This window comes from Chamaea fasciata, unplaced genomic scaffold (genome assembly GCF_029207755.1).
Source record: "Chamaea fasciata isolate MVZ Bird 193981 ecotype frontalis unplaced genomic scaffold, bChaFas1.0.hap1 SCAF_17, whole genome shotgun sequence".
Classification (NCBI taxonomy): domain Eukaryota; kingdom Metazoa; phylum Chordata; class Aves; order Passeriformes; family Sylviidae; genus Chamaea; species Chamaea fasciata.
In genome coordinates this window covers 3,628,147-3,640,998 of record NW_027094102.1, presented here as the reverse complement: position 1 = coordinate 3,640,998, position 12,852 = coordinate 3,628,147, and the positions used below count along the sequence as shown (strand labels likewise).

At 40.4% G+C, this 12,852-nt stretch overlaps 1 protein-coding gene across 5 annotated transcripts in view; it reads right to left on the bottom strand.

The window, feature by feature from the left end:
• GNAS (GNAS complex locus) overlaps positions 1–12,852 on the bottom strand; it is a 133,606-nt gene that overhangs the window by 31,723 nt on the left and 89,031 nt on the right. For all 5 annotated transcript variants that reach the window (XM_066198663.1, XM_066198664.1, XM_066198667.1 and 2 more), the window contains exon 5: positions 5,332–5,429. In XM_066198663.1, coding sequence (XP_066054760.1) covers positions 5,332–5,429 — 98 coding nt within the window. The remainder of the gene's footprint in view (positions 1–5,331; positions 5,430–12,852) is intronic.

The window sequence follows — 12,852 nt, the reverse complement described above, 5'->3', positions numbered from 1 at the left end:
TCAGAGCACTTGCCAGCAGGCACATCCCTGCTATGGACAGTCAGCAAGAGGGCACACACACGCGGAGGAATTGGGTATTATTCAGCTATTATAGATTTGGACTCATGTTGCTGGCAGTGACTTCACTGAAGTCATGCAAAGACAGGAGCTACTGTGCTGCCCATCACACACACCTAATACCCCACTGGACTGCAGAAAATGTATAGCCTGGGCTGTACTTTTTTAATTGAAATTTAACCTTGTTTAAAACACGATCTTCTATTCCCTCAGGCTGAAGATGAGCAGGGAAAAGACGCTAATTCAGTTATCTCTAAGCACTCTGGAATAGAGTAATGTGGATTTTGTAATCAAGACCAAAAATTGGGAGTTAGATGATCTGGGTCTGCTCTTCGGCTTGCCAAGGAATTCACACAGCAGTAGGCAAGCTCATCAGTTTTATTCCAGCAAAAGGGGACATGAATATTATTCTTCCTCATGGAAATGTTTAACAATGTAATTGTTACTGTCCATAAGAAGCTCATGTACGCCAGGAACACGGGCCAGGGAAATTCCTGCTGTTCAATGTGAGCACTCAGAGGAGCTGCAGACAAGAGAAACCACTCGGTCAAAATCACACTGAATGGAAAGAAAGTAAAAGGGGAAAAAAAAAAAGTAATAAATAATATGGATAAGAAACCAGACTAACAGCAGTGGCCCTGATAAATCAGGCACTATTTAAAAAGGTGAGACTTTGAGCGAACACACTTTACTGCGCGTTCACGAAGGGAACTTTGTCATGAAGAGAAAACATGGAAGAAAATCATTAAGTGCACAGATTGGGGCTCTTAACTGCTCCCTGCAAGTCTGCAAATCCAGAAATAAAACACACCATAAATCTCAATAAAAACATAAAGAATTCACAACATCAGAAATTAAAAAGCCTGTGTGTCCACACGTGCTGATCCTTCGGCAGCCCTGCACAGCAGTTGGCTAATAGCTGCACTCCCTGCCTTTCTTTGATAAGTATTTTAAAAACAAACATCTTAAAAAATACTCCTCATAAAACCCTTCTGGAGGAGCCTGGCAGAGTTTCAAGGTATCAGCGAGGCTCTGCTGGTGCCGGAGTTCCAGAAACGTGAGCGTGCACCTCCAGAGCCTCCTCCTTCCCCGAAATGGCAGCGCGGGAGAGGAGCGGGGGGCAGGAAATCGCGTGAGAATGGGCTCCCTCGTGCTGCTTCCAGCCCTTCCTGACTTCCAGGCTGTGAAATGGGCTGCAAACACCGGCTCTCACTTTATTTCCTTTTCCACCCCGGCCAAAACCAGGAAGTACCAGCGAGGAGATTCGCAGGGCAAGCGCGGTGTAAAATGAGGCACAAAATCAACTGAGTGGCCAAGGCTGACTAAAGCAAAAAATTCAGGGATCTGCGGGCACAGCCTGATGCCAGCCACTCTAGAAAAACCACTAGAAGGCTCGTGTAGTGCCCAGGCTTTGCTCTTAATGTGCTGAGCAGTTCACCCAAAGGCTCCTGACATCAACGCAGGTTTCTCCAGGCCATCCACAGGCTTTGGGCAAGACCTGCCAGGACAGTGCGGGCACCCTCCATGTCCTCATGCCACAAACAGCACGTTCCATGGGGACAGATCCTGCTCACTCTGACTGCTCTGCCAGGTATTTTGTGAGGCTTTAAAACCAGGGCTGCTCAAATGAAACCTGAGGTGGAAGTACTGGCAACAACAGCGCTTCAAAGAGATCCTGTTTGTAGTTGACAGAAGGCAGATTTGACAAACAGGCTTTGGCACATCGCAGTGGAAAGACCTCCTGTATTTTTTAATAATGAGTTATATATTCTAAATAAAATGCGACCCTGTGCCTTCAAGGAAGTCATATGAAGGATGGTGAATAATTTAACACTGTTTGGGATTTTCTGTATTCTAGACACTTCTGTGTTCTTCTGTTTATTATTAGCCAAGAGCAGGATCATGTGGCAGCTTCATACAAACACTCGGTGTCGACCCCTGCAAGCTGCAAGAGCAATGAAATTTGGTCTCCCCACAGATAAAGCTCCCTCCTCACTGCTGAAACACAAACTGGTGACAGTGCCACAGACTGTGTTGTTCTAAACGCAGAATTGAAACTGATTTCTTAGTAAGGCCAGTTAAGAAAAGGGAAACAAACCTTCTTTCCTCTCGCTGCCTCTCAAGACTGTAAAATATGCCTGGGCAGGAAGTACAGTAAAGCTCATGACGAGCAGAGGCAGCTACTCTTTCAAAATGAACAGGGCTCCTCTGAAGTGACATTTTCACTTAGCCAGTGAGCTGGAGGATCCAGGGCAGGATACCAGAAGGGCTCTCCAGCAGATGAGGTTACTGGCCTCCCAGCCTCACACCTCCAAAGATCACAACTGCAGGGAAATGGGAAACCAGGATGGTACCTGTGGCTTTTTGTAAAGCCGTCTTTTCTCAGCCAACACAACCGGAGACTCAGGGGAGCTACAGTAAATGTGCAATAATGTCACTTCCTATGGGAAGACGCTGAAAATTGCGGAGATGCAGAAGGAAGCGCCGTACATTTAAAGTTACTGCTCCAGAACAGGTGAAAAATACCATTTTTGGACTCTAAACCCCTACACCGGAATTAGGGAGATAAAACATCGAGAATTACATTTGTTCCCACTTTCTTGGGAATAGACATGCAGCAAAAAGTAGCTTTTCCCTCACTCTCTGTCCATCCAGGAGAGCTCCTGACCCATCAGCAAATTCCCATCCCTCCTCAGCACAAATTCTGCAGAAGTTTAAGCTGCCATCTCTCCAGAATCTTTCTTTTCCAGATTCTCCACTCCTAAATCCTGGAAAACCTTTCCTCCACCTGGATTAGAGCTAAAATGTCCACATGGAGAACTAGCTTTTATCCATGGAAAGCAGAACTGCTGAAAGACAGGCAAAACTGATTTTTAAATGTTTGGCAGAATCTCCTTGCAAAGCTTCCTATATAAAACTGTGTCACAACACTGACAAAGCCTCCTTTTAAAAAAAATTCAGAATGTTAAATAAGTTCATACCAAGACGAACTTTACACCAAGCGACTCAGCCTTCAAAAAAATGACAACTGAAAAGCATTAAATTCTTTTACAAATAACTCTAGAAAGATAATTTCTGTGAACAAGAAACATTGTTTAAAACTTGAAGGCAAATCACTGAGCAAAGAATCCATTAATATTTAAGATTTTATTCAACTTCCAAGTGCAAGAAAGGATTTTTTTTTCCGCAAGAAGGGAAGCCAGATCGATCTTGAAAGAGAAAAAGCCTCTTTTCCATCTCCCATTTCCAGTGTAACTTTTCTTGCTTTAAATGGGGACTTCAAAGCGGGAAAAGTATTCAGAATCCAAAACTCCTCTCTGAAAGAATGGACAAGCCCAATAAAGTTTGCTCAATGCTCTCTTTTAACTTCTATTGGCACTAACAACAGTAACTTGCTAAAATAGCCACGCTTTAATAAATCTCAGATACATTTTGCATTTTGCCATTGCCACATTTTTGTTAGTATGTGCTCAACAGGTTAATTTAAAGGTATCAGTCAGGTCAGATTTTATAGGAAGCACGTTTTGTCAGGTCCCTCGAAAATTTAATGTGACAAAAGCCAGTTCAGCATTTCAAAGTGACATTAATCTCCAAGATAACATTTTGCCATTAAAAAACACCTACTGTGCACATTCTCTTATAACAAACAGCACCACTGCAGGGTCAAAAATGCCAGAAAGGACAAGAACTACCAAAATTAACAATTAGAAAGCTCCTTCTGGAAGATTATAGTGTCATATGTTTTACTATCAGACTGAATCAATTATTAGCATTATTAAAATATTTTGAGAAGAAGACAGCAATTTTAATTTTATTTTCTTTAGGGGAAAAAAAAATCTAATTTGTCAGCAACGTTCAAAGTTTATTTTTGGCTCAACAGCCCATGATGTAGAATTAAGTGTTCCACTAGATGGAGCAGGATGGTAAAGCCATCATGAGGGCCACCTCCCCTGCTGATCTATGGAAAAGTCAGTGTCCAGGGATGATAAGAATTTCACTTTTCTTCAGGGCAGAAAAAGGGCAACACAAAACCCTCTTAGTGCTCAACAATTTCCCTCTTCCCAGCACAGAAGACATTAACAAACACTGATCAGAAACAAACTCAGCTTTTCCTCCCTTCTATCAACTTTACACTAGAAACACAAAACTTACTGGGTGCTTGTCTGAAAATGAGAATCTTTGTACTTTTTTATTTTGTAGCAACTGAACTTGCAAAAAGCTCCATGCCAAATGATCAAACATTAGTCAACTAATGCAAAAGACATCGTTACACATCAAACAAATTCACTCTGGAAACAATGGCAAAACTTCAAAGAGGCTCCTACAGACCTGGAGCTGTGCAAGGCATAGTAAAATTATCTCTCTTGTCTCTTTTCAAACAGAGCTAATTGTTGATTTACCTTTAAGTCTACCTAAACAAACAAACAAAAGAAGAACTTTGCAGATTTTATTTCATCAGATGTTCCTTAAGAGATGCAGTATTAGACAAACTGCAGTTGCCATCATGGTGAGAAATGAGAAACCTTCATTTTCTTGACCACTAAACCTTACTTCAGCTTCTCCAAAAGAAGCAGAGATAATATAAACAAACGAAGAACAGTTTTAACCATTAATATCTCAAATTTAAGTCCTGCAATTCTTGAGTATGCACAACAAAAGTACCAGGAATGGTCACAATTAACTCGAGCACCTTGCCATAAAAAATCCTGAGCCACAGTGTATTGCTGGATGTGATAAATAACTGCAAACATGCAGCAGACTCTCAGGACAATACTAATTATCCCAGCAGTATAAATACCAGAAGAGAATGATTCTCAGATATGTGCATGAAGGCACACAAGCAGAACTCTGGTGACTGATCACAGGCTGCTTCCCACGATTGTCACTCCCAACTCTTTGTTTCCAGTTAAATAAACTGCACTAGAAACCAAAGTGACAAATGGATTTATTTCCCACCAACACTCTTTCCAACTCACTGCAATGTGCTGCAGCACCTGAAGCTGACATCTGGAAAAAGATGGGCCAACTGGAAGAGGTAGGAAACCAGGCCTTGGAGACAATAAAACTGTCCCCTCATTAAGGGGCCTTTTGAAAGACCTTTAGAAAGCACCTGTGAAGTTTTCCATGAAGATATTGTCTAACTGAACACCAGTCTGTCCCACCTCTCTGAACAGCTGATTACCAAGAATTCATTTTGCAGCACACATTCCTTTTCCAGGGATAAGGAAAAGCAAGCACCAGGACACCAAAGCACTCCCCAGTCCCAATACTCACTACTGTGCACAGTCAATCAGCTGGTACTCGTTGGATCTCTCGTAGCAGGCTTTCACACCTTCATCCTGCCAAAGTGTTTTCGTGTGTTCATAAAACTCCTGAAATGGGAAAACAGTGTTAGGGAAACGGGTTAGAGATGAAGAGAATCAGCAAATAGTAATGTATCATTTTGTTTGCCAGCGAGCAGGAAATTGAGGATGTTTAACAAAGATCTTTAACCATGCTTTAGAACCTCACTACAAGTTCAGCTGGCTTTCTAAGTTTGACTTTAACACTCTGTAAAGTTAACCGCTTCTCAACCACTGATTGAATCCAACCATCTACTCCAAGAAGGGTTAATGCCTCATTAATGACAATTTCGTTGGCATTTTTAATAATCAATGCTATTTGGTAACATTTGTTCTTTAACTCGTGGCATCGCTGTATTTTACATTTATGTGGCTGTCCTGATTTTTTTTTTCTTCAATGAAACACTACTTCTCTGTAATTCCATGAATGATAACGATAATTAAGTTTTACATGACTTTGCAAGTTAGTGACGCTCTTCAGGGACTACACAGACATCTGTATCTTATTTAACTCTCCACCACTTTCGTAAATTTACTCTTACGGTGTAAAAAGACACTGAGCTACAGAAGAAGGACAGTGATACAAGGCTAGATCATGTTTTGTCTCAGCCTTAAAAACTGAAAGCCAAGATATGAAAGCAGACAGCCAAAAATGCAGTGCTTCAGTTCTGTTGAACCTGTAACACACGCTAACAGCACAACCAAAAGCCCTTTCATTTTGCATATGAAAGATGCACTTTGGCTCCACCAGTGCGTGTGCAACACGGGATTGAACTCCTGGCCGTCAGTGTAAGAACTCTGAATAGATTTAAAAAGAACAGCAGCAGCCTGGTGACTAAAATCCACACAGACACCACTGTGGGCATTCCTCTGATCAACAACCATGGGTGCTCCTTGGCTATCTCTCAGAGCTTTGAAGTGTTCTGTATAAAATACTTCCATTTTGATTTTAAGTGGCAAATAATTTTTTTTTTTAAATCCAGACCAGCGCAAGACCTTTAAAATAGTTGCTGCATATATTCTGTGTCTCCCCACCTTTTTTCTTTACAGCACGACTATTTTGAAGAAGAAAAATGTGTTCTTTTTGCTGCTTCAAGGTTCCTCCATCTCTTGGGATATCAGCCTCTCGCATTCCTTTACTATCAATGTAGTACAAAGAAAGGGGACACATTCCAAAGTTTCACTTTGAAAAGAGTTTAAAAAAAAGAATTCACGTTCCTCCCAGAATCTCAACTAACACCTGAACTGTAGCAGAACAGTAAATCCTTTAAACTGCATCTTAAAGATGCATAAAGGCATCTTACAGTAAATCTAGTGATGCTGATTTTCAGAGCACCCTCTTCTTGGCAGGTATAAAATGCGTATGTGCTTGTGTGATCACACAATTATGAATACCAACGATGGAAGCAGCGCATCAGATACAAATCTGATCGTCCTTTTATTGCTCTTAAGTATTCCCTAGCTGCACACACACAAAAATGAGAGTTAACACAAAATACACATCTAAACTTTGTTCTGATTTCTTTTAAAGAGATTATGGTGTTTATTTATGGTATTGGATGTCAGTTTGTTCCCTGCTTTTATGAACTGTTCATGAACAAAAAGACCAGTTAAATTTCTCTCAGAAGCAGGTAAGAAGACTTGACTTGATTTTTAGTATTTGCAGATTGCATGACCATTTGCTTTTGCTATTACAGGAAACAGAAGATGAACCAAAGTCTTAATTCCAGTCCTCAGTTTTCTGTCTCTCACTACTGGAACTGTGCTCATTGGATACTCTGATTTTGCAGATTTCCAATTTCTTGGCAGCTGGGGGGGCTGTCAGTCACCTTCAGCTGTATCAGAGCACAGTGAGGAAAACGTATTTCTAAAGCAAAAGGGAGAAGGAAGAGAAAGTAAAGGAGAGAGGGGGAATTATCTGCCATTTCACTGCATATGAACCAAACCCATTTTGGGGAATGTTTCTATATTTGTTTTTAAAAGTAACAGTTGTTCAGTACAGAACATCATATGGCTCACTCAACTTATGACTACAAAGCTGGGAAATTGAAAAATGGAATCAGCAATTGTACAAGATATTTTTTTTGCTGAAACAGCAGCTGATTCAATGGACAAATAACTAGGCAAAGGTAAGTTTACAGAATAAGCAGTAAAACATTCTTCATCACCAAAAAAATGTAGATAGAAAGTGAAAAAAGTCAGTGCTTTAATAAGAAAAGTCACAACACAGTAAAACTCTGCCACAAAAATTCTTCCTCACTATTGTTTCTCACTACGACACTTTGGTGGAAAGCTGATATAAAGCAATTATTTCAAAGACCTTTTAAACTCCATAATGCCTTACATTTGGAGTAGTTTCTGCAATCAGATCTTAAAATGGGATGAAAAATAAAACCAGTTCCTGGCCCTAGCATAAACACATTGATAGCAGAAAGCCCAGGGTTTAGTTGACCAGAACAGTTACATATTGTTTAGAAGAGCCCTCCCCCTGCTCTAAGGGCAGTTTTCACTTCTAAGAAAATACATGAATTACAAGAACGGGGTAAAGATCAGTGTTTGTGCCTTGTTAGGTCAAATTAGCAATAACATGTTTAAAACTCCCTTTATGCCTGTCCTGCTAATCTGAACTATAACCAGCAATACTTGAGCAATCTTCTCAGGAAGCTTACTAATTCCAAGTGGGATGGAAAAAGAATTGCACATTCTTTGAACTTCTTACTGGGGTTTCAGAATCAGGATCTACAACAAGTAAAGATCAATATACTTATGGCACAGCAGGGTTTCTTTGGGATGGGTTTTTGCTGTTGCTTTTGCTCTTTTTTTTGTTTATTTGTATTAATTGTGTTTCAAAAAGTGAACTACACGGCTTGAGATGGTCAAATATGAAGGCCTTTCATCAATACACAACCTTTTGTCTTCAGGCCACATCAAACACACCTACACACATGCTGGGACTAATGCTGAGCCACCTCTCACAGGAAGGTGTTCACCCAAGCAAAGTCAGAACCAGGCAGAACTCATCTCCTGCTTTATTAGAATCCTCCTCACTGTAGTGACTGATTTTGGAATAAAGATGTAGTAGCTGGTTGCAAAAGCTCCAGATTCTCCCTCCTCCCCAGTACACCTACACTAACCACAGCTCTGAAATAATATTTAAGAAAAAGAATAACACAAGAAATCCTCAGCATCCCATTTGAGTCATGGAATGTAGCCTGGGGCTACTCTCAGGGAAGGCAAGTAAAACCACAAGATTTGTTATGTATTTAGGTAAAACAGGGGCTTCAGAGGCCACTAGAAAAATCAAGTTAGCAAAAGGGTTGGGTTTTGGGTTGTTTTTTTTTTTAGTTAAATAGGTGCAATTTGTATGAGAGCTCTAAAAATAATGAGTTAGGAAACAAATTAACCGAAAATAGCAGGAAAATTTCCTGAAAAGAAATAGCCAGAAAACTAGTCCTTACATGTCTGGTTCTTGTTCCCACAACACTGATTCATTTGCTGGCACATTCTAATGTAACAGACTCTACAGCAGCATCAACACAGGTTTTTCTCGCACTAGAAAATGGAACTCCTAACAAAGCAGCTAAAATAAACAAATAATACTAAATAACAATTTGGTTTGAGATGACATTCCACAACAAATAGGATTTGAGTGCCAGGTTCCAAATGATCCACAGAATTTGAAGTGTATGACCATATCATCCATTCTCGCCCTATGCACACTTAAAATTGAAAAAAAAAAATAATTCAAACTATGTAATTTTCCATTAAAAAAAATAAAATGCTGCAGTGTCACAACACACACCCAAGATCCTGTTTAAAGTACAGCTGAAGCTGTGTAAAGCAACGAAAGTCAACAGAAGTGGTGACAGGATGGCATCACCAGGGAAGGTGAGGAGTGAATTCCTCCTGAGCTTTATGTCTGGATTGGAGCATTTATTCACCACCAGACCAGACTTTACACGTCCCAAAACGTTCACACAACCCTGAAGAGGGAGAAATCCTTGAGGAGAGCACTCAAGGGAAGGAATGTGGATGTAACACAGATCTGAAGAGAACAAACAGGGCCTGACTCAATCTGCTCCGGCTGGGCAGGGGCATAGTTGGAATTCCGGGCACAATCCCCAAGAACAGGCTCCACTGCTGGGAAACCATAAAAAACCCTGAGAAAATCCTCTGTCTGGCTAAACCTTCTCTGGTCTTGCTTAGATCACTGAAGGATCAAGGACCACGACTTGCGTCTGATGAGGAAAGCTCATGTCTCACGATACCGTAACACCACGGTGGTTAAAAAGCCGCGTTCATGTGAAATGTATTTCATTATTAACGTTTTATTTATGAGGTGACAGTTTCTCCACCTGCTGAAAGCTTCCCAACACAATGAGTCAATAGGCAACATTTGTAAATCACTTCTATTCACTTACAGGAATCTCTGCAGACCTCTAGAGAAAAAAAACCCAGGAGTGGAAATGTGGAAGGGATGCTTGGAAAATGGTTCTTTGTTCCAGAAAGATCTTGCTGACACAATTCTGGATTAGAAAAGGGGCAATGCAGAGTCTAATCAAGTTTAAAACCTACTTACATTGGACAATTTCAGCAAGCTGAATAAATGGCAGCAGATAAACAGTGGTTTTGCTCAACGTTAAACTGCAGAAAGTGTTAAAGAACTTGGGGATTGAGCGCTTCGGTTGTTAAAAAAAATAATTCTCAAGAGACAAACTCCAGGCCTGGGAAAAAATAAAGGAACCAAATGCTTTTGAGAAGCATTCTCAAAGGATAAAATACTACTAGAAAATGAAAGAGTGTAACTGGACATACTGTCTACAAGGCATTGTTCCCTCCAGATATATAAACTCAGGAGACTTAAAAAAAATGTTTATGAAGCAATATTTTATAGGCATTAGGATGTTGGCAGGGAAAAAACATTGGCACAGTCCATGCCACTGTGACACCAAATTCACAGGAAACTTAGCATGGACATGCAACATTACCTTTTCTTTGTAAAATATAATATAGGGTGGATCCTTCAACAGAACAGTTTATTTACTAATTCCAGCAGAAGTCAATGCCATTGAAAAAAACCTTACCTCCCAAAAGGTGTGTACAACCATTACACAATGTTGTGGTTAAAACTGGGATTCAATTCCTGGGCAAAGTTCACAGTCCCGTGGAGCTGCACATTTCATAATAAGAGTTTTAAATAGGTCACCGACTTACAACTCTAATGATTAAAGGTCAAACCACCCCAGCTTCTAACAGTAAAACTGTCTCCTGGAGGACGCTGCCTCCCAATGTGTTCAGCTTTTAAAAGCAGCACTGACCATTGGTTTCAAACCCCATTTCCAGACCCGCTCTGCCAGGGGGAGCAGAGCTTTCCTTTCCTGGGAGCCAGGCAGTTCTGCTGCATTCCACACGCCAGGCACTGCTGCAAGGCAAGGTCATGGGATGGCAGGGCAGCACAGAGCATTCCAAGACAAACTGCACCAGCTGATTTTCTCCTTCCAGGATAGGTAAGTACTCATCAAATGGATTTATTTCTCACTGCTGGTGTAGGAAATCAAGCCATCACTACTGACCGCAGGGCTGCTCAGGGGAGGGAACTCATCTCTTCATTCTCCCCAAGTTTGGGCAGGGAGATCAGAATGTGTTGAATTTGTCAAATCAGACAGTTTAATAAGCCACTCACTCGAATAGGGAAACATCTGCATTCCTAATGGTGTGAACAAGTGTTAATTATTGCTTGCTATTTTAGGGCAAATACGCTGATGATATCACAAAGGAAACACATACCTACAAATAGTTGAAGATATTCTCCAGTTACTGGCACGTGTCCAGAGCTGAATACAAAACTCTTTGGGAGAGGCCCAGTGCACTCAGCACTTCCCATAACTGAGTCAGAAATATTTTCAGCAAGGATTTAGTCTCATATATCAGTAGTTTTTCATGCTTGGAGAAGAAGAATATTCTCTAATATTCTGTGTTTCTGCTTGGTAACTTCTAGTAGTACAAATTAAACTGGATGTGGCTGCCAAGACTGGCCAATGGGAAGGGAATTCTATTTAGGAAACTTCTGTCAAGTTTGAACTCACATTATTCCCCTTTGTTAAGAGTTTCAAAACAACAGAGCATTTGAGAAATGTGCCAACACCCAAATCCATACCCATAAGCTACAACGTGCCTTTGGTTAGAACTCCTCACCAACACAGTATCAAATCATTTCTCTTTTATTTCTGCTCTCACAAGAAGTTTAATTGCCACAGAAACTTTATCTGTCTCTAAACCAGAACACAGCTCCTCATGTTAATTAGGGAGGAAAACTCACTTTGGGTGAGAGCAGAAAGCCTGCTCCCTTGTATCATCAAGATTCCTCTGCAATTCAAACCAAATAACCAGTGTTCTTCTGCTTCTTCAAAGCGTATCATACATAGAAAGAGGCAATTCATTAATGGATCAAACTTCCTGATAGCATAAAAGGCACAAAGAAGTCTTCTACCCCATTCCAGCTCTCTCAGGGTAGTTTAGAGTGGTGACAGAGGCAGTTCAACCACCACTATTTTTGGAGACTTCAGTCTAAGAAAGAAGGTTTAATAAAACTGAGAAATTTCCTTTGAGCCTTAAACCAGGGTTTGGAAAATGTCTTTCATACTACATCATTTAGCTGCTTTTTGTTTCATGAATGTACAGTAAGCTTGAACAGTCAAACCAAATGACCTTATTCATTTACCTGGTGCCAAGAACAAACACCTGGGACCACACCAAACTCTGCTGCTTCCTTTCAAGTTGGAAACAAAAAGCCTCTTTTTGCCAGAAACTTCCACCAACAGAAAAGGGTGTAAGATAAAAGAGTTCTCCTCATTCTAAATTCCCACAAATCCCAAGGACAGCTCTCTAACCCCCTTCCAATCTTTCTGAAGAATCAGCATCTGTACTCATGGAAGTGTTCACAGGCCCACAATAGAATCTACATGAAAAAAATAAAGCTCAAATATACTTAAAATAAATTAACTGAAAGTTCTGCTTCATTGCTGGCATTTCTTTAGAAGAGTAAAAAGACACCCTGTTTCCTGGGAGCTTAAAAAAAAAATATTAAATTTTACTGGAACACTGAAGAAATGTCATGTACTCTCCAAAGACCAGCTGAAAGTCAGCTGAGCACAACAGGGCTGTGGCTGGATCCACTGTGATACCAGGGAGGCTCACAGGTATAATTTTATTTCATCTATGCATACACCAATATTTTGTGATAGTCTCTTACTGTGATTAAAACCAGAAAATGCCTAAGAATTTCCATATTAAATTATGCCTATTTCCTGTTTAATTCAGCTGACAGCTCTTCTATTTCAACATAAAATCGAATTAATCTGTCCTTGTTCTTTAAGACTGCTCCGAGGAAAACAAAGAAGATGTATCAAGAGAAATTAAGTCACGTGAACTTCTGAACCTGTAAATATGGTCT